The sequence below is a fragment of the Cyclopterus lumpus genome, chromosome 24, assembly GCF_009769545.1.
Source record: "Cyclopterus lumpus isolate fCycLum1 chromosome 24, fCycLum1.pri, whole genome shotgun sequence".
NCBI classification, from domain to species: Eukaryota; Metazoa; Chordata; class Actinopteri; order Perciformes; family Cyclopteridae; genus Cyclopterus; species Cyclopterus lumpus.
The window spans coordinates 18,681,820-18,703,839 of NC_046989.1; the positions used below are offsets into that span (position 1 = coordinate 18,681,820).

Sequence of the window (22,020 nt, forward strand, 5' to 3'; positions counted from 1 at the left end):
TCTTGCTCTGGTGTTCAGACTGAGGATTCAAATGACTTGAAAACCATTGTTTCTATTACGTCATTTTGTGTGTTTTTATAAATGGGATTACAGCATCCAGTGCATTCATGTCTCCAGGGGTTGCAGACTGGCTGGATGGTCTGTTTAGGTGTTCTCTACTGTTTTCTATTAATGCTTTTGATACCTTTACCTTTGATCAATAAACGCAAAAATAGTTTGAGCAGATTTGTATCTTTTGGATGACAGAAGCTGGTCACAGGCGTGGCAGCCCGCACAAGCACATGAAGAAACCCTGATGTGCAAGTGGCCTTTGTTCCTTCAGAAGAGGCCAGCAGTCCACTGCTGATGGTGTTTGAGAGGGCATAACCAGTGGATGTGCTACTTTAACACAATCTGTGCCTTTTACAGCATTAACAGGGGTTTCTTCGGCCTCTTGTGAGGCAGCAGAAACAAACCGTCAACGCATCAGTTTCATATTTGGTCCCCGGAATATTGATTATAGCTGCTTTAAACTATGAGAAACTTTGAACCCTGTCATTGACAGCTGACCTTAGCAATAGCAGACCGTTAGAGAGCAGCCTCCACGGACAATGTGCTCACCAAGTCGTCAATGGTGAACACATTGTCACCATGGGAAGAATAAAGATAAAAATGAGATCGTTCGGGACTCCTTTATAGTTTCAACATCTGATAATGGTTCAACATCAGCTATATGTTGGAGACAACGTGGTCCGCCTGGAGGACATTCACATATCTGCTGCGTCTGTCCAGCACTGCAGAGATTCTGGTCTAAAAGAATGAAAAATGCCGTCCCACTGGATCCTGTGTGGATTTCACTAGGAGAAGTTATATTCCATGAATGCAAGAAAAATCATAACTGTAAAATGGAGAAATGCGCTTTCGCCAACACAAACTCAATGTATTTATTACCCCACTGGTAGTAGTAGTAGTAAAGGCCATTATTGCGAGTAAACCGTGGAAAGGAATTGCATTTGACTCTTAAGGGGGTTCAAACAATTGGGATGCTAGTGTGTAAGGGTGTCTCGTAGCCTTATCCACGGATAATCTGGAACTCATCTGACACATGGCAAGTTGCTTCGTGATCGTCTTTAAAATAAAACCTATATCTAGAGAGGCCCCGACTGTTTGGTTTGTGGTGCCAGCCTCTCGTGGCCGTGCAGAGAGCAGAGGTGGCTAATCCTCACCAAAGTCCCAGTCGACCCTGTCTGAGGCTGGCATTCCTCTGCAAACATCCGTCACCTGCTGCCTTCCCATTCATCCCCCACAAACAAACACCGCTGCTGCTGCTGCAGCTTCCTAATCCTCCATTATACATCCTGCAACAGTCAACAGAGACTTGGGAAAAAGAAGCTCTGAGTCCTCCAATTTCATTTGGCCCATTTTGTTGCTTGCTCTTTCGTCCTCTGGTGTTTTTCTTCCCACACCTATGGAATATGTTTTTCTATGTTATACCTTTTGGCTTTCAGCTGCTGCTGTTATCCAGGGTGGCTATGGGAGAAGTGCATCACCTTGCCCAAGGGCATCTTGAAGTGATGATGGATGTATTTAAACAGTTGAATTATTCAGTCTGAGTTTGTCTTGAGTCATAACACTATTAGCTATTGCTAGTATGCGCTTCTTGAAACAAACCGTGTTTGGCTCCTCGGTCAACATCGTCCCCGTCTGAGCCTGTTATTCTTCTGCAAATATTGTGTGCCTGCTGTTTGTCTTTTTCTAATCCTCCATTGACTGGTACCACGTGTTTGAAGTATTGTTCCTCAGAGAGCAGACCATTGAATGTGTGATTTCATCAATCCATGAGCCAGCTCCATTGTGTCTCAATAGGTCAATGATCCAAGTTCTCCATCACCCCGAGACTTGTTCCTACCTCATCCGTCCTTTTCTTGTGTTTTTTCTCTCCTCTAGCCCTCCCCGAACTCCCACTAGGATCTTCTCTTCCCTGTTGGAGACCGTCTCCACCCCCCACATCCAGCAGCCATGGCAGAAGACGCGGACATGCGCAATGAGCTGTCAGACATGCAGCAACGCGCTGACCAGCTGGCTGACGAGGTGAGAGCAACACGCTCGCTGCATCGCGGTGCTTTCAGTTGCCATGGCACACGGACAAGAAGGCAGGCGCACTTCGACATGCACACGGACACACGGGCCAGCAGAACTGCATTCTCACAGTGTGGAGGATGTTTTGTACCTTACAGTCAAAATGTCAAAATGTAGTTCTGTTGTTGAGCGCATACAAACATCAATGATACAGCACCATGTTATTGTGTGTGTGTGTGTGTGTGTGTGTGTGTGTGTGTGTGTGTGTGTGTGTACCTGCATCATGTGTCTTTACATTACACTGCACAGCAGTATTGTGTGTGTTTGTGTGTAGGAGTGCACGTGATACAAATGCACGCACTCATGAACGCCAATTTGAAGAACTAATTTGCGGGAGTGTGTTCATGTGGAGGAATTCATCTGAGTGTGTGTGTGTGTGTGTGTGTGTGTTTCATAAGGATAGAGAGTGAGACAAAGTCACAAGTCATGGCCCAGAGCACATAAGCCCACACCCCTTCCAGCTTCACATATGACTCACACTGACACAGCTGAGCAGAATATTAAACACACACACACACACACACACACACACACACACACACACACACACACACCCACATACACACGTGAACACACGCACACAAAATGGCGGCTTAAGAATGACAGGTTTTCTTTTTTTCCTGGGTAGCACTGACTTGCATGAGCTCTCAGAATCACAGACAGGACAACAGCTCAAGGGTATTCTGGTGGCTTTGTTCAGATGAAAAGAGAAAGATGGGAATAAGGAAAATGGGTTAAAATAAAAAGGGGGCAAGAAGAAGAAGAGAAAAATAAAGGATGTGCCCACTATGATTCCTTCCTTCTCCACTGTGGGGAGCATTAGCCGTGTTTCCATTCACATTGTTTGTACCCATTCAAAAGCACAATTCAATAAAACTTCCCCAATTATATTTGAGGTGTTTATCGCCTTCATCGAATAAATTGGGACACGTCACGAACGTTTAGCTGTTCCGAGTCATGACTACGCAGTGGCAGAGTTGACTCTTCGAACGAGTCGATACAAACGCATGTATGTTGCATTTCTTTGTTTTTGCGACGTTTAAAAGTCACCTGACTGAGTTGGATGGAAAGCCTTCTTAGAGAGGGAACTGGAATGTGCTGCTACATATTTATCAGCACACAAGCTAATAATAGACATCCAGCAGTCTGGGAGAAAGGCATAGAGGCCGGAGTAGAGCTGCTGTGTTCGAGGGTAAATCACTGGTGAGTTAGATCTCAAATGTGCTGAGAAACAACTTCATTTTGCTCTCAAATCCAAATCACTATCAGCCTCCAGTTGATTGACAGCGTCGGTCACCCTTACGGTCAGAATGCCCACTCCTGCAGACAGCGTCTGTGAGTTCAAGTGGAGTTCATGTCGATAAACGTCAGACATTGATCCCCCCGTGTCCCGCTGACTGCTCACATTGACTCCACTTTATTGTGACACTCGCCTATGCTCAATTCAATGAACTTGCATACAATCAACATACCGTAGAGGAGAGATTGTGATTTACAAAATCTGTTAATTCACCCTGTTTGAGTGGTGCCATGGCATTAACATACCTTTTGTTCCTCCACAGTCTCTGGAGAGCACTCGTCGCATGCTGCAGCTGGTGGAGGAGGTAAGACACTGAATCAAACTCTTGACTTTATAGATGAAACATGACTCAGCAGGAATGAATGCAGGGTTCACACACACTTCGGGCAAAGCATTATCATTGATTGTTACAGTGTCCGAAGGCCATTTAATGTAATCATGACATTAAAATGTTCATTTTAGCAAGTTGGAACGGGAAAATACAAAGAGCTCAAATACAGTTCAAATACATGGTCTGGCTTTGTCTCTGCAAAGTTGGTATTTTAAGTCCTAAATGTGTGAACCCGAGGAAAGCCAGCTCTTGCCCAGTGCCCCCGTTATTCCCATTGTTCAACAAAGAACGCCACGCTGTTCAGTTTACAGCTTAAAGAGCAGCAGCGAGGACGCTGGAACAACCCCAGTAGAAGACAGGGGGTCGCCTCCCACGACGAGCTCCATGTGTCCTGGTACAGCGAGCAGGAGAAGCCGCTTGTTATCTCTGGATACACGGCTGCACTACAGAGAACCCGCACGGTGTCAACCGGTCTCCATGACGACGAAAAAATTTGATGGTTTGGGTGGAATGAGACCTTTTTTCATCTTGGAACAGGGTCGAACAAAAAGCAACTGAATGAAAAGTCATTTACAGTACATGTGGTTTCCAAACTAGTAATGAAATAAACAATCCATTAGTGGAAAAACTTGCAGAAAGAAACTGCAGACTAACTGCCAATGATTATATATAAAATAAAAGGATATTTGTAAATGTGGCAAATTCTACAAAATCACTCGTACGATCTGCCGAATGGGATGGAACGCCACCAACAAACGCAAACAGGGAGGGCTGACAGACCATGTGTCTGAAATGAATTAAGGGCAAAGAGAGAAGATACATCCACTAAGAGCACGCTCATGAATAAATAACGCTGTGAGGGACTGGAATTGAAAGTCGAGGAGACAGAGGAACCGAAAGCCCCCAGAGTGACACGCCAAGCGGCGGGCGGAGATGGAGGGAAGGACGACATAAAAGGTGAGACGGCGTGGACAGCTGGGGGGCGGCGGCGTCTGACGAGCTCAAGGTCACATTGATCACCCGTCGACATGTCTCCCCACGCAGCCCCGCCCATTCCACTGCTTTACAGGCCCTTATCACACAAACAGCTCCCACATTGGCTGTTTCACTTTACCCCTTTAGGGTCTTCTGATATCAGAAATGGGTGGTGGTGCCATCGACCGAGGTGTTGATGGGGTTGGAAAATAAAAATAATTTTAAAAAGTTTAAATTTGATTTAGTAGGAAAAGTACTTTCTGAATAAAAAGTGATGTTCTTTTGAGCAAGAAAGAATCCTTCATGTTCCAACCCACCAAACCAAATTAACTAGGAATCCGCATTGACACCACCTCCCCTTCTGTACGGGATCCTGGTTGAGTTTTGAGGGACTCATTTCCACTTCCTTGGGATTCCTCTTGGACCGAGGCTCGCTGAGTTACAGAATAATATATACACCAGAGTTTCCTCATTGCTCCCCTCTCGCCTCTCAAACATCAATGTGGCTTTCCTCCCAAACTGCTGAGGAGGCAAGTCGAGGGGGGTGGATGTGTGCCTCTGTGTGTGCTGACACACCGTAATCTTATTTATGCCTATCAGGCCCAACCAGGTGGCTCATCTTAGCGCTGCTGCATTTCTAAGAAGATGAGGGGAGTTGGAAGCGAGCGCCGCTATCCCCCGCCCTCCTCCACCCTCTTTCTACCAGCATCCAAACCGGTAGCTAACCCAGCCTATCAGTGACTAATAGCTTTACCATGCAGGCTCAGCTGTTCTGATGGCTCGCAGTCGGGACGGCTGAAAGACGAATAACAGGGGATTATGCATTTTAAATATGGGGGAGAAATAGTGTCACTTGCATGTTATAGGGATGCTAATGCCAAAGGTTGAACAGCTACTGCGCCTTAGCAACAAGCGGTGGTGGGTTATTAATTGTGTCATTTGTAGAAGGAAATCCAACGGCAGGGTTCTCATTTTAATGAGAACTCTCCTCTGCCATCAGCGTTATTATTGTTAGTCTCCTGGGAGCAATGTCCACATTTCCTGTTTCAGGTGTGACCTCTAAATGACCTTTCTAATCAATACATGCTAACGTTGGGGGAACACAATATTCTTATTAGTTTCTTTAGGAGGACGGACACATCCACAAAAACCAAGTTGACTTATTTCAATGTTATGTTAAATGTTTATCATTACATACGTATCCTAAGTTACTGACCAATTGCACTTATTTTTGGCCAAACCATGATATTTTAGTAAACCTAACCAATTAGTTTGTGTGCGTTTCCCTCGCCAACATAATTGAGTAGGTTTAGTTGTGTGGGAATGTCATTTTTAGGAGACAGGGTTTACTCTTGTGTTAGCTGAAAGTTGTATTGTCTTCAGTCACGATGTTTTATTCCACTAGAATAATCCAATACCACAGAAACAGTGGTGGTGAAAAGTGAAAATGTGGGAAACGGGAGAATTTGCGTCAATAGTGAAGCCTTTACTGACCTCTATTTCATTTCATTTCCCTCCCTTTCTACCTGGATGTCTTTGGGGAATAGAGCAAAGATGCCGGCATCAGGACTTTGGTTATGCTGGACGAGCAGGGAGGTAAGTCGGCACCAGAGGAGAGGGCGGGTTAATCGAAACATATACTGTAGCTATCAATAACTGAGCTATTCTGTTCATATCCACATATGAGCAGCACCACAAGGGGCATGGTCATTTGTAGATAATAGGGTTGGTGTTCAATTGATGGTATCAAAACACTTGTGAATGGATTGATTGTTTCATATGCTTGTTTTCATTTAAATGCATTTCCAAACTAATTTTGTGTTCCTGATTTGATCAGAGTGAAATCTGATTTGGGTTATGATCTAATGCATGCAAGGTCTAATCGGTCAACAGTGCCAAAGGGTTTAACTTTGGGGAATTTGTCTTTCTTTCAGTTTCCTTTAGCTAACACTTCTTTTTTTCTTCTTTTTGATTTGCCAGCAGCTTTTTATAATTTACATTAGCTAACAAAGGCAGCGATAGGACATGTTGAAAATGCCAACACATTCACAGAGCAATATTATATATAGCAATATAACGGCAGCCACTTACAGTGCCAAAGCTCCACATCTCATCATCATCTCCTGGAGCTGTTCTTGGATCTGTTTGTGTTATATTCCTCTCCAGAAGTACCGAGGAAAGAAACTGTTTAGATGTTAATCTGATCAAGAAACGCAGTGACGTTGGTGTCACAGCGTGAGTAACATTTAACTCTCTGCCAACAGATGATTTACATTTTGCCCCAGCATCTAATGAGCCTGAGTGGCAGCAGATCTGCACACTGTGTTACAAGCTCACAGCAAGTTTTAATCCTGCAACATGTTGTTTTTAACCTGTCGTCCATCTTACCCAGAACTACAACCCCCTGAATGTTAAGCCACGCACGTTCCTCTGATTGACACCAGTGTTCTGCATGAGAGCTAATGAACAACGTTCCTTGAACCTTTGGTTCTCCTGCATTCACGTTCTCTCCCCATCACAAAGCAAAGCAAGCAACAGGTGCACACAAACACATTCCTCACTCAGGAGATCGGGATCCCTCTGAGTCGATCCCGTCTCAAGTTGGCCCAATCAGAGCTGAGCGAGGCTGCCTGCTGCTCACATGGAGGACGGAGCATGAGAACGGAAACGGGGGGTTTATTTCATGTTGCACGAGGCAGGTGACCAGTTCAAAGTCCTGTTCTGTTCTATGACCAGTCTCTATAATAAAGGAACTCGAAACATCAAGCATATCTCAAATATAACATATCAAGAACAACTATATAGAAAAAGCTGAGAAATAAAGTAAATTATATTATCTATTATTGGCGCCAAAAACATATATATTTTTTCAAGGAAATGAGGCAATTTCCGCTGGCCGACATCTGAATTCATACTTACTATATACAACAAATACGAGATTGAGTCAAATGTATATTGTATGTCACAAAAAATCATCCTGAAAATCGATCATGAAAACTACTTTTATAACTCGGTCATGAAAAGTTTTTAAAGATTCCAATCAGGTTAACACAAAGAACAATGAAAAGGGAGGTTGCAGAGAAAAAATAAACTTTTTAAAGTGGATCATACTTTACATACAATATTTTGTTTTATTAACTATAAACACTAACAAAGAAGTACATGTAAGGGTACAAATACATATAATGCCTTTTCATAAGAAGGATTCTACTGTTCTGTACTCAAACATAACTCATCCACACTGAGATACACTGGGTCACATTATTATATCATTTTTCTTCTGGGAAAATAATATTATTTACAATTGTTCTACTTTTTATATTTATTTTTTTACATAGTAGATTCTAGGATAATGGTTTATTCCAGATGATTTGTGATATATCTTTTGGATATGTTTTTATATTATATTAATATTGATCCTGGTCTTTCTAGTTGCATGCTCTGTCCTCCATGTAGGAATATGAGGCAGCGTCCTTCAGCTCGGGTCTGTTTGGGCCAACTTGAGACCAGATTGACTCCCAATCATGCAGATAACATCCAAAAAGTCTGTATGTGTCTATGCATATATAGCCTGCCCTGCCCTGAGGGTCGATAATGTCCCACGAAGAGATTTATGCGAGATCAAAGTGTTGCACAGTTAAAGTTGCTGAGTGTGCAGATCTTTTGCCTCAGTTTGAATTGTTGACTGAGCCCCAGTTGAAGGCTTTTACCCTACATACCTTGATATATATATGTATTATTATATCAGCCCTGTTATATGGGTCTGGTCGAAGATCACCTTTTTAAATGCTTACAATTTGGCAAATGTGTCTGCAGCCTTCTCCTGGTAATACTGTAGGAAGCCCAAAAGCCCAAACAGGTGTGAGAACAGCTTACGGGCCCTGCCACCCTTGTGACAGCTCAGAGGAGTACAAGAAAACGATCGATTTAGCTGGTAACGACAAAACATTCAATCACTCCTCTCTCAACACATGCGCTGCTTTGTACAATCCCTGGTTACCTGCAGTTTGTTAATGAGCCTCCAACCCACACTGAATAACACGGTTGCCACGTCAGGCGGTTAATAGTGGCAGTGCAAAACTATATATATATATTTAAAAAAGGTACTCATTTGGCTCTATGGAGGACATGGGACTCAGCTCCCTTCCCATTGGCTGGAAGCCGTGCAAAAGGATTCACCAATCCTGTAAGAGCGAGCAGTAAATGCACCAACATCCTTGTTCAAAAGCCCCATCCCTCCTCTGACCACCCATCTGTCCCCTCATCCCTAGTGTCCACACTATTCTGTACACCCTCCGGATCGGAGGGTGTACAAAACCAATTGCAACGGCTGTAAGCCTGAGCTGACCTCTGACCCTGCGTTATTTGCTTAGAGGTTTGCAAATGTGTGCTGCATGGTTAATGTCGTTATTCCACTTTTCTCTAACGACACTGACTCAACATGGATCCTTTCTGGGTTGAATATATTGACATGGATGCATGCTAACCAGGGATTTCACAAATCTAAAAGAGTCAATGAATCACTTTTTGAATCTGTTCCATATTTAACTGTGCCTCACCCTTTCTCACTTGGCTCGCACTGCATCCCCTTTGATCACAGACGGGATGGGAGAGCGTCATCAACAGCACATGGCCCCCCCACGCTCATAGAACAAACTAAAGCAGAATCAAAATGATACCTGGTTTGCAAAAAGCAGACAAAGCACCACAGTTAATACACTCCACTGTGGCCGAAATATTTAAGATTTAATTCAACAAAACTGTTAGAAAGAATGTTGAAACCCGTAAAGGGTCTCTCAAATAAATATGTTCACGACGAGAGCCACTTATGTTTCAATTAAATTGAAATACTTGCAGTAACTCTCGTGGTTTGCATAGTGGCTGCTAGAGCTGGGTCAGACCAAAGAACATGTGTAAATATATATTTATACCCATAGATATTAGATATGATGGAAGTCTGAACAGAAAAAAAGAGTCTTTATCTCACGTCCTTGTTTTAAAATTCTTCAGAAGTGGGGAAAACGTGTGACGTCAGTGTTTCATGACACCGACGTCGCAAACAGCTCTCAAGTGACATTTCCTTGCTTTAGTCTGATAAAATGATTAAATATTTACTCTCAACGCAGTGCCACAGATTTGAACTGCAAGGAAGCAATCTCTTGTTCTCCTGTTATCTGACATTAAAGTGTCACGAGGAACAACAAAGGGATTAGTGTAACATTTTTTGAATGAAGTATATTTGCTCTCCTGATGAGGGGATTGATATTATACTCACATCTGTGGACTGAATATGAAACGAGTGCCAGTAGACGGCTGCAGAGTGGGATCCATCTTCTCATTAAACACTTGGGGAGAAAGCGATTGAGCGCACTTTCCCAAAATGTCGAACTATTCCTCTACCATCAGAGTTGGAACTCTATTTCCTGTCATTACTCAAATTTCTTTTGTGCTTTTTTCCTCTGGCGCACACTTAAGTTCACATAAACGTATTTGATCCCACCGGTGCACTCAATAGAAGGTCTTAATCTCTGACCCTGACACACATCAGAGTATGACAGTTACTGCTCATCATAACTCATATTTCTGTCAATCAATGAAATTCATTCCACTACTGTCATCCCTTTGTCCTGACCAGAGCAACTCGATCGTGTTGAAGATGGCATGAACCATATCAATCAAGACATGAAGGAAGCCGAGAAAAATTTAAAAGATTTAGGGAAATGCTGTGGGCTTTTCATATGTCCGTGTAACAAGTAGGTACTGACAATGTGCCCCAAAGGTTCTTTACATATGTGGTGGCGTCCAGTTTTTCCTCTTTTTTTCTTCTTCTTTTGTTTACTTTTACTTTCTTTCGTCACAGTGAGTGTCTGAAGTTGTTGTCTTCTCTCCTTTTGTCCTCTTTATCTCTCTCTCTCTCTCTTCTCCTCCTCCTTTTCCTCCCCCTCTCTCACTCTCTCTCTCTCTCTCTCTCTCTTTCTCTTCTCGTGCTTCGTTCTGTGGGGGATAAATGACTTGTGTTTAATCAGAACAACTGGAGCGCATCGAGGAGGGAATGGACCAAATCAATAAGGACATGAAGGATGCAGAAAAGAATTTGAACGATCTAGGGAAATTCTGTGGTCTTTGCTCCTGTCCATGTAACAAGTAGGTGCTGCTTGCCTGCCTGCCTGCCTGCCATTCAGAAATAAGAGTCCATATCTGAGAAGTCTAAATATAATCAAGGTAGACGGCCATCAGCTAATAGTCCGCTCTGCTCCATCTCCTAATTAATTCAGACTCCTCCCCTTTCACATCCGCACAAGGTGGACACTGGAGGCCATGATGTGCTGTCAAATGCTTTCTCTCCCACACACAGACACACTCACAAGACAAGACACAATACACTTAAAGTCACACTCAAATTGGATTTCTTCACTATATGTGGAAGGAACATTTTTTTATAAAAACCTTTTTTGGACATATCTTTGGACACACTGTCCATGCTTCAAGCCTCTGGATGGGTGTCATGGCACGCGGTCCACGTAGCGTTTGTCGTCTACCAATAGTGATTGAAGACATCCGTTCCTTTGCAACCTTCTACATCCGTGAGGACCCATCATGCTATCAAGTTGGTCACGCTCGCAGAGTGAAAACTAGCAAGCTAGGCTAACTAGCACCATCTTGGAAAGTGGAAGCTAGATAGCGTAGCTTGCTAGTGTTGAATCCCACTAGACGCTAAGTTTTAGCCCCGACACACATTCAGCGGTGTGTCCGTCTAGCATTATAGAAATGATCGGGTCTGGCTGATGTTAGCTGGCTCTCCTTCATGGATCCAAATCACTGCCACAGGTAGTCCTGTTAGCTTATACAGAAGGAGTGCTCAAATCACAGCTGCTGCAATGCAATGGCTCCATTATTGCACCAGTCAGTTAGCCGGTCTGACGTCGTCAGTCGGTACCCAAAAATGTTTTAACAAGACAACAAGCACAAAGACAGTGAGCAGAAAATGTGAAGGAATTTTAATTTCAGTCCGGCTTTGATGCTAATTTGAACGATCTGCAGACTCATACTGTAGATATGGTGAACCAGACGCATGCAAATAGACCGGGTGAGACCCAAATATAAAGCTCGGTCCAGTCCTCCACATAAGCTCTTCTCCACTCAGCCAGAGCCATGGTTCATCAAGTGCCTCTCTTAACACCCTTCTGCCAAGCGCCCTGTCCTCCAAGCTTCCACTTCTCCAAACACTTTTATAATGGGAGTCATCTACACGCAGGTGTAGCCATTGTAGAAGTCCCACCTGTAGCATTTGACACTGATTTCCTCCTGAAGAGGAGTTGCTTTGTTTTAGTATCAATGCAAAGCGATGGGAAGAAGGGACTTCTACAATGATTTCGCCGCAGATGTCGGCCTCCCCGACTGTAAAGCCACTGCGAACCAACCAGAAAGAGCAGGGCTGGGGCGGCCGAAGCATCTTGGCACTCAGATCATGTTATGTGTTGACTCCAGCTGGAACCTCGGTGATCTCAGTTCCAAAATGCCTTCGGTCAGCCTGGTCTGGGACTGTTTGACACTTCTCCTCATCTGCATGATCTCTACCACCACCGCACCGCTCTAACATCCAGTAGATCCCCACCTCTTTGCGGGCACCAAGACCTTTTTGTTTCCCTCTGAGTAACCATCCCCCCATTTTTTAATCGCCAAGTGCCAATGACAAGGAATGACTGACGAGCATGACCCTTTTGAATGCTCATGCATGCATGACGATGCAACTCATAACAGCAACGCCACACATGATGATGCTGAGATCATGACGCTCATATTAACGTTGATGGTGATGACACAGGGAATAAACAACAGAGAGATAAAAATAGATTTAATTTGTTTTATTTTCCCAAAAGTCAAATCTGGGAAGAAGATATTGAAACACTGATTCAGCTTAAAATATTTTTTCAAAAGACGATTCTTTTGTTTTACACAGCCGAATAGTTTGTGTCGAAAGCTATGCCAAAATATTCAACCAATACTTTCATATGAATTGCAATGTTTAACATAATTGCACAGTATATAACAATGTTTAGGGTGATAACAGCCATCAGATTGGACCAAATCAAAATAAAGTGCAAAGAAAGAGACTACAAATGTGTTCATTGAAGTCCTTCTCGCATGAGAAAAGAAGAGACGTTAGAGAGAAAAGAGACAAGAGACAAGAGTCTACATGACAACATTGTCAAATGCTGGAAGGAAGGCAGTGAACACATCACAAGACACATTCAAAGCAAAGGAGAGAAACGGGAGGGATCTGTGTAGCTCCTGGGATCTAAATCCTGGGTTAGGACACATGCGCAGGGGGCTCTCGTCAGGGCTTCAGCCATGTTTGTTGTGTACATGGGTACGTCGCGCCGCTGCGCATGCACTTGGTACCCAGGAGGCTGCGTGTGGTGATCCCGTCCGCCGCTGCTTTGTTTCCACCATCTGGACCTCTCCTGCAGAGCGCCACTGCACCGGACAAGCCTTTACCCAGGCAACTGGCTCACATGTAGGTCAGCCATATCAGACACGATAGCCTGCTGGGAAGTTGAGTCAAACGCACACACAGATGGATGCTGGAAAGACAAAAACAGACGTATTTTTGTTGGATTTCTTTCACCACTCAGAAACTTAATTCCATCATACATGCTGCGGTATTTCGCTAATCCCTTCTGCATGTCGGCTGTCTGTCAGAATTAGCTGACTCCTGGTTTTCTGGTACTCAATGCCTTTTGGATTCTGGCTGTCCACATGCCACTGGATTTTGATTGGATGATAGTAGCTCAGCTTGCAGGCCACTCAGGGAATAAATTAAATAGAATGAGCTCGCGGGATCCGCAATCCTCATATGATCTAATCTGATCATTTCAGTTCAATCACAGCAAAGCTGATTAGAGAAGTACATTACAGCCATTATGAGACTGCAGGGGAAGCAAACTGCAAAGGAGAACAAACTGGGAGAGGAGAGGGAGGAGAGGGAAGGGAGGAGAGGGATGAGAGGGAGGAGAGGGAGGAGAGGGAAGGGAGGAGAGAAAAGGGAGGAGAGGAGAGGAGAGGAGAGGGAGGAGAGGGAAGGGAGGAGAGGAGAGGGAGGAGAGGGAAGGGAGGAGAGGGGAGGGAAGGGCGGAGAGGAGACCAGAGGGAGGAGAGGGAAGGGAGGAGAGGAGAGGGAAGGGAGGAGAGGAGAGGAGAGGAGAGGGAGGAGAGGAGAGGGAAGGGAGGAGAGGAGAGGGAAGGGAGGGAGGGAGTAGAGGGAAGGGAGGAGAGGAGAGGGAGGAGAGGGAAGGGAGGAGAGGAGAGGAGAGGGAGGAGAGGAGAGGAGAGGGAGGAGAGGGAAGGGAGGAGAGGGGAGGGAGGGAGGAGAGGGAGGAGAGGGAAGGGAGGAGAGGGAAGGGAGGGAGGAGAGGGAAGGGAGGGAGGAGAGGAGAGGGAGGAGAGGGAAGGGAGGAGAGGGGAGGGAGGGAGGAGAGGAGAGGGAAGAGAGGAGAGGGGAGGGGAGGGAAGGGAGGAGAGGGGAGGGAAGGGAGGAGAGGGAGGAGAGCGAAGGGAGGAGAGGGGAGGGAGGGAGGGAGGAGAGCGAAGGGAGGAGAGGGGAGGGAGGGAGGAGAGGAGAGGGAAGGGAGGAGAGGGAAGGGAGGGAGGAGAGGGAGGGAGGAGAGGAGAGGGAAGGGAGGAGAGGGAGGAGAGGGAAGGGAGGAGAGGGGAGGGAGGGAGGAGAGGAGAGGGAGGGAGGAGAGGGAAGGCGACTGCTGTGGTGTCAGCACACTGATCCCTCTTGTCTTCGCTCCTCCGCCTCGCTGCTACCGGACATCCGGCTCCCAACCTGGAAGAGAAGCAGTGACCTTTTAAAATGCAAAGCGAGGGCGGGGCTTAGTTAACCGTGGTGTTAATCTCTGTTGACTCCCTCTAGTTTCTTGTTTTGTTTTTTTTGGGTTTCCTTTTCACGTTTGGCAGTTTGTTCTCCACATTACTCGTCGTCCCTCCTAACAATGTGACTCTGTGTTGTGTGTCGGCCAAAAAGCTCTGTTTTCTGTCGCACCGGGACATTTAACTGTGAGGGGGTTATCATCACAATGAGACAGAAATACCTGTAGGATGGTTAAACATTAAAAGTGAAGGGGAACACACTGTGTCATCTCACATGTTGACGCTATTAAAATGCATGCTCACATTATACAAAACTGACAGCTGTGACTTTTGCCTGATTGTGACCTGTATGTTATATACTTACAAGATATAACATAACACACATTACTACTGTGTAGCCACTGAATGAGCCTACCAAACCCACTCCACCAACCAGTCCGTGCCTGCTATGCTTTGCTTGACATAGTCTAGTCCCCACCATATATTTTTGTACCAGATGCATGAAGCCAAATAACCTTTTATGTCAGCTGATCACACCTCACACGTTTATCTGCTATTGCAGTGCCTCAAGGCTCTCTTGGTAAATGTGACTAACGCTGTGTCGCTCGGTCAAAACTGTTGAGTAACTGTCCCTCCTCGTCCTCCACATTCGCTGTCGGCGGCCAGGATGAAGGGCGGAGCCAGCAAGGCCTGGGGGAAAAACCAGGACGGGGTGGTGGCCAGCCAGCCCGCCCGCGTGGTGGACGAGCGTGAACAGATGGCCATCAGCGGAGGCTTCATCCGCAGGTAAGAGAGGTGTACGCGCCGTCATGCCTGAGATGGAGATGAAGTAAGGGTACGTACGCAAATGCACATGTGGACACAAAGGTGCGCGCAATGCGAGCGTCCATGTGGAGGTGGTGCAGACATTTGGGGTTGTTAGAGAACCAGAAAGGGATCCACACGAAGGAGAGAGACAGAAGCAACCAGGCGGAAACCTCCTGTTCTGCCGAGTGTCTTAAATGTGCATTCTCTCTACTGAGCACCAGGGGGCGACTCCTCTGGTTGTATAGAAGTATATGCTTCATGTGTTAAAGCTGCATTCTCTCTACTGACCACCAGGGGGCGACTCCTCTGGTTGTATAGAAGTATATGCTTCATGTGTTAAAGCTGCATTCTCTCTACTGACCACCAGGGGGCGGCGACTCTGGTTGTATAGAAGTATATGCTTCATGTGTTAAAGCTGCATTCTCTCTACTGACCACCAGGGGGCGGCGACTCTGGTTGTATAGAAGTCTATGCTTCATGTGTTAAAGCTGCATTCTCTCTCCTGACCACCAGGGGGCGACTCCTCTGGTTGTATAGAAGTCTATGCTTCATCTGTTAAAGCTGCATTCTCTCTACTGACCACCAGGGGGCGACTCCTCTGGTTGTATAGAAGTCTATGCTTCATGTGTTAAAGCTGCATTCTCTCTACTGACCACCAGGGGGCGACTCCTCTGGTTGTATAGAAGTCTATGCTTCATGTATTAAAGCTGCATTCTCTCTCCTGACCACCAGGGGGGCAACTCCTCTGGTTGTATAGAAGTCTATGCTTTATGTGTTAAAGCTGCATTCTCTCTCCTGACCACAAGGGGGCGACTCCTCTGGTTGTATAGAAGTCTATATATATGACTACTTCTCTTGATTTATTCCCTCAGTAAACATTGTAAACATGAGATTTTGGTCTCAATCTATAGTTTCAAGTCTTCTTCAATACAGCGTGATGTTCATTTAGTAAATGATGCTCCATTTAGAGTAAAACAGACCATAAAACAGGGTATGCTTTAGGGCGGGCCTACAAGGTGATTATCAGGTCGCTCCCGCTATCAGATCCGTATACGTCGTCTTTTCCTCACTCCTCCACATTCAAAATACGGTCACTTCCGTTCACTGGTTGCAAAAAGTCAAGATGGGGACGCCCAAATTGCCGAACTCGAGGCTTCAAAACGGCAGTCAAAAAACCAATGAGTGACGTCAAGATGACTACGTCCACTTCTTATGTAGTCTTTGGAAGCACTGGGTATATGCTCATTAACTTTCATGTTGAGAGTCAGATAAGTGAATGAATATGAAGCTACAGCCATGAGACTGTTAGCTTAGCCTACATTAAGACTTTAAATAGGACGAAACAGTTCATTAACTAGCACCTCTCAACATCACTGATAATAAATAATAATTATTCCTTTGTTTAATTTGTACAAAACTTAAACTTGTAAACGTGTGTTTGTTTACCCTCCAGATTGTGTACATTAAACTAAAGAGGTAAAACATGTACTTTAGCTAGCTCTTTCCATTTGCTTCCAGCCAAGCTAAGCTAATTGCGTCCTGGCTGAAGCTACATGCTGATCGTACCAGCATGGGAGTGATATCAAACTTCTCATTTACGGTAAATCCCTGCAAGAATTCAAGAGATGTGAGGTCAAAGGTCAGGGATGTCGTATGTGTACAGATTGTAAAGCCCTCTGAGGCAAATTTGTAATTTGTGATATTGAGTTATACAAAATAAACTGAATTGAATTGAATGTGTTTCCCAAAATGTTGAACTATTAAGATTTTTTGCTTTTGCGTGAAAGAAAACAATCAGTTTGAGTATACTACAACAGCCATAATTCTGTGGGCATTACCAACATAATATTTCACAACGATCAGTATTTATTGTTTTACTCGGTTATAACGAATCAAAAAGCAGGTTTTGTTTCATTTTTGGACGGTTGTCCTGCATTTGTCCTCGACATGACTTGGAGATTGTGCTGCTCTGTAAATTGAATCGGACCAGCTGATATCATATTTAACACTTTGGGGCATTGCTGTATGTGTGTTGCATAAGATAGAATATGAACTGCTGTGCATACGATCCTCCTGGTGTCCAGACGCCTGGTCTGAGGTCTACTTCCCTCAAGGGCCCGAGAAGGATGAGAGGTGGAACGTGGATGAGATGGTTACAGAGGGAGTGGGCAGCGCCTCACTGAACCCGGTCCACGCGGCAATATGTGCTGCGTTCGACCTGGTGTGTTCCCGCAGACGTCGCCGTATTTAAATCTGCTCTTGTGTGTGTTTAGGGTAACAGAGGATGCTCGGGAAAATGAGATGGACGAGAACCTGGAGCAGGTGGGCGGCATCATCGGTAACCTGCGCCACATGGCTCTGGACATGGGCAACGAGATCGACACCCAGAACCGCCAGATCGACAGGATCATGGATAAGGTACTCAGATCTAGATTTCTTAGCATTATATTCTATTTATTATCAGGTTACGTTGATTGTTGAACACATTATTTGTAAAGATAAAGGTAATTACATTTTATAATATACCCATTCCGGATTTCCACTACTTTCCAGTGAAAATATGATCTGGCTAAGACATGATGACAAAGTTTTCCATAAGTGTTGACTCTTCACAATTTTTTAAATATAAATCCACCACTTCTTGGTCAGGAGCCGTCTGTGTGTCAGTGGGCTTTCCTTCACTGTCTGTGTCAGTGGGCTTTCCTTCACTGTCTGTGTGTCAGTGGGCTTTCCTTCACCGTCTGTATGTCAGTGGGCTTTCCTTCACCGTCTGTGTGTCAGTGGGCTTTCCTTCACCGTCTGTGTGTCAGTGGGCTTTCCTTCACCGTCTGTACGTCAGTGGGCTTTCCTTCACAGTCTGTGTGTCAGTGGGCTTTCCCTCACTGTCTGTGTGTCAGTGGGCTTTCCTTCACCGTCTGTGTGTCAGTGGGCTTTCCTTCACTGTCTGTACGTCAGTGGGCTTTCCTTCACCGTCTGTACGTCAGTGGGCTTTCCTTCACCGTCTGTGTGTCAGTGGGCTTTCCTTCACTGTCTGTACGTCAGTGGGCTTTCCTTCACTGTCTGTATGTCAGTGGGCTTTCCTTCACTGTCTGTGTGTCAGTGGGCTTTCCTTCACTGTCTGTATGTCAGTGGGCTTTCCTTCACTGTCTGTACGTCAGTGGGCTTTCCTTCACTGTCTGTATGTCAGTGGGCTTTCCTTCACTGTCTGTATGTCAGTGGGCTTTCCTTCACTGTCTGTACGTCAGTGGGCTTTCCTTCACCGTCTGTGTGTCAGTGGGCTTTCCTTCACTGTCTGTACGTCAGTGGGCTTTCCTTCACCGTCTGTGTGTCAGTGGGCTTTCCTTCACCGTCTGTGTGTCAGTGGGCTTTTTAGTATCGGTACACCGTCCAACCCTATTTACAGGTTAATTGGGATTCATAAAATGGCACCATGTTTTGTCATTGTACGCAAGGCTTTATGAATGCATTTTTTAATCTAAATCCAGAGCTCCTCAGACCTCAGAGGGTTAGGGTTGGAAAAGCCGGATGAAATCTGGAAATATAGCCAAAGCGAGAAAACAAACATTGTTTTTTTTCATTCACAGCTGGTCTCCTCAGCACTGTGAAGAGAATATCATTTGGGAAATGTAGAGCGCATGAAATGTGTTTGTTCACTTGTGTTGACAGTCTCTCTATTGAAATAGCTGACTGTCAACACATCATGTCCTGTCTCATTGAGGAGAGTAGATGACAAGAGGTCTTGTAAGCCACAAGCAGCAGAGACCCTTAATGAGAACAATAATTATAATAATATAATTAATTTTAAAGAGAGGATTCAAAATCAGACCATGAGTCTAAGTTCTCTTTCCTTCCAGGAAATATTGACCAGACACCAAATAATTTAAGGTTGGCGAATGGATAAAGCCTGTAAGTCACTCACACGTGTTGCTGTGGTTAAAGCCAAGAGCAACACTGTTTTGAGTGAAATAAACGTCATCTCCACCGCCTCCATAGGCTCAAATGGGTGTTGAGAGAGGGCCTCCAACACCACCAATCGATCCCACGGCGGAACCAGGGGCCTGGAAACGGGGAGCTTATGGCGAGCACCTTTTTATAAAAGATGCTGCCATAAGGCTTCTGTCCATAGCCTACATGACAGGCTGAGATAGCTGCTAAATAAACTTTAACAGTAGAAAAGGCCTTACCCTTGTCTACTAAATCTTGTAAAAAACACAGTAGGTCCACTACTGAACACTGGAAAGGAAGAGTGTGCCTCACAAGCCACCACTCCTCAAAAACTCGCCATTTACCACTGTAAAGAGAGCAAGTGGAGGCGGCTCTTCCACTCTGAATGGTGTCAATGACCCGTTCAAGCAGGCCCGCTGCGTTTAGGGTCCACCTCTCACAGGCCGAGCCCAGAGCGCCATTCGGTCTGGGTAAGGGTGGTAGATCTCCCCGCCTGGGAAAGAAGGTCCCTGCGTATGAGGAGAGGCCATGGCTCGTCCGTCAGGAGCTGTATTATTTCTGCCACCCAATGCTTGGACGGCCACCGCGGCGCTATCATGATTAGCGACAAGCCCTGTTCTCTCACCCTGTCTAGAGTCGGGGAGATCAGAGGGGGGGAATGCATAGAGCAGCACATTTGGCCACATCTGTGCCAGTGCATCCATCCCCAGTGGTGTTTTCTCGCGAGAAGAGATCTACGTCTGTTTGGTCGTATTTCTGGCAGACTTGCTTCACCACCTGCGGGTGAAGAGTCTCAGCATCCTTCATGTCCGCCCAGCTCGAAGAGGCTCGTGGAAGATGGCTGCTGGTTGTGGCTTTTGGGGCGGTTCCCGACAGGTATGGATCCTGCTTAGTGGAAACCGCCACTCTGAGCCTTCTTTCCAGGACCTTCTCAAGCATTGGCGCACAGTGCAGACATGACTGTGGGTCCGCCAGTGATGCCTGAGCGTGTTTAGCGCCCATGCATGCTATGCACATAGGATGAGGGTCCCTGCCCAAGATGGACACGCAGGGCACGGGCGGGAAGCAGCCTCGTTAGCCATCGGTTCCGACCCTTTGGCGGGGGTAGCGGCCGACATGGCAACTGAGAAGGGATGGAAATATATGAACAATTAGCCGCACTTAGCGTTAGCCTGACGGTAAATTGCTCTAGCAAACGGAGGTTAGCCCGCTATAGTGTACCGTAAGAGGTCGCTCGTCGTGAGACGTTAGCAGAACTCCGGGTACTTGGCTCGACTAGCAAACAAATGCTAAACGAGACGTGGTAGGTTCGCCGTAACGCGTTAGCCAGATAATAACGCTACACAGACACCGACGACACCGGTAACCAAATACCGGGTAGACGGGAGAACAGCTCGCCTTGACACGGACACTGCCCACTTATTATGTAGTCTCTAAATATACTTCTTACGAAGTACTTACTCAGCCAATCCAGACTAGAGCCAGGAACTGCGTTCGGCGACGTGTCCTTAACGGGTCGTCTGTGAACTGTTAAACAGAAAATCCAAGCTAGCCAAGATAAGCTGAGGGAACTAAAGTTTCTTCACGGGAAGAAAGCGAGAATGATTTGAGAGGGGCGGTCGACTGTGATAATATGAGGGGGCGGGGCCCCAGCACAGTTCGACCTGTCTGTCACTGACAGACGTGGTGTCATTGGAGCTTCCTTAGTTGGTCACGCTGAGGCGATTCCCATAGTGAAACACCGAACGAAGTTAGAAAAAGAACAATGTTTTAAGAAGTCTGACTCTTTTACTTCTGTCACCAATTGAATTGCTTTGTCTGTAAAAGAAGAAGTGTTCCCAGCATGAAGGTCTTTATGCTGTTTCACAGCCTTCTCAACACTGCCAGCAGGAATAACCTTTTGTAGAGAAATAATGATTTTTTTATTAATTATATCATATATATTTAAGTATCTAGTATTGTTGGCTTAGAAGTTATACCATTTTTAAAAAACCACAACCATAAAGTCTGTATATGGTACATTATGAAGTCAAAGGCATCAGTGGTCGCTGCAGATTAAATGGCAGATGGATGGTGGTGTCTTTGAGCCACAGTAACCCATCCAGCTCTCCCCAGTCGTGTGGTTGTTACAGCGGTACGAATGCTGCATGCTCATGGAATCAGCCAGACGGTGAACGGCAAGCTGTCTATCATGTTAGTGGATGAGAGCAGGGCGAAGAAGAATACCAGCAGCTTCTTGACCAGGACCTCAACCACATGAGGAGAAAGTGGTTTAAGTTTGAAATAGAGTCAAAAGAGAACGCTGCATGCATCACTACAATAGCTTAATAAAATAGGAAACACAAAATCATTTGATTTCACATATTTTATTGCATCACCATCGCAACATATCGCCTGGCTGTTTGTTTTCCCCGTGCCGTCCAGGTGAACACGGCTTACGTGTTCCTTTCAACTTACAATATGAAACCGATACCGGCAGACTGATGATTGCTCCCGTCCTTCTTTGTCCCCTCTTCCTTCACCCAGGCGGACTCCAACAAGACCAGGATCGACGAGGCCAACCAGCGCGCCACAAAGATGCTGGGCAGTGGCTAGACGCCCCCGGAGCCGCCCAGCGTCCTGCGCCGCACATCTACAGGCGCTGACATGCTTTCATCATGGTATTGAC

At 45.6% G+C, this 22,020-nt stretch overlaps 1 protein-coding gene across 2 annotated transcripts; it reads left to right on the forward strand.

Moving 5' to 3' along the window:
• The first annotated feature begins 1,998 nt into the window (after nt 1–1,998).
• snap25a (synaptosome associated protein 25a) lies at nt 1,999–21,947 on the forward strand. 2 transcript variants are annotated; one of them, XM_034527719.1, is made up of 7 exons: nt 1,999–2,070; nt 3,681–3,722; nt 6,272–6,320; nt 10,360–10,477; nt 15,267–15,386; nt 17,681–17,825; nt 21,879–21,947. In XM_034527719.1, exons 1-7 carry the CDS (start codon nt 1,999–2,001, stop codon nt 21,945–21,947), a joined length of 615 nt encoding a protein of 204 aa, XP_034383610.1. The 2 variants fall into 2 exon arrangements, with proteins under 2 accessions (XP_034383610.1, XP_034383609.1); XM_034527718.1 differs by lacking the exon at nt 10,360–10,477 and adding an exon at nt 10,751–10,868.
• The last annotated feature ends 73 nt before the right edge of the window (nt 21,948–22,020 follow it).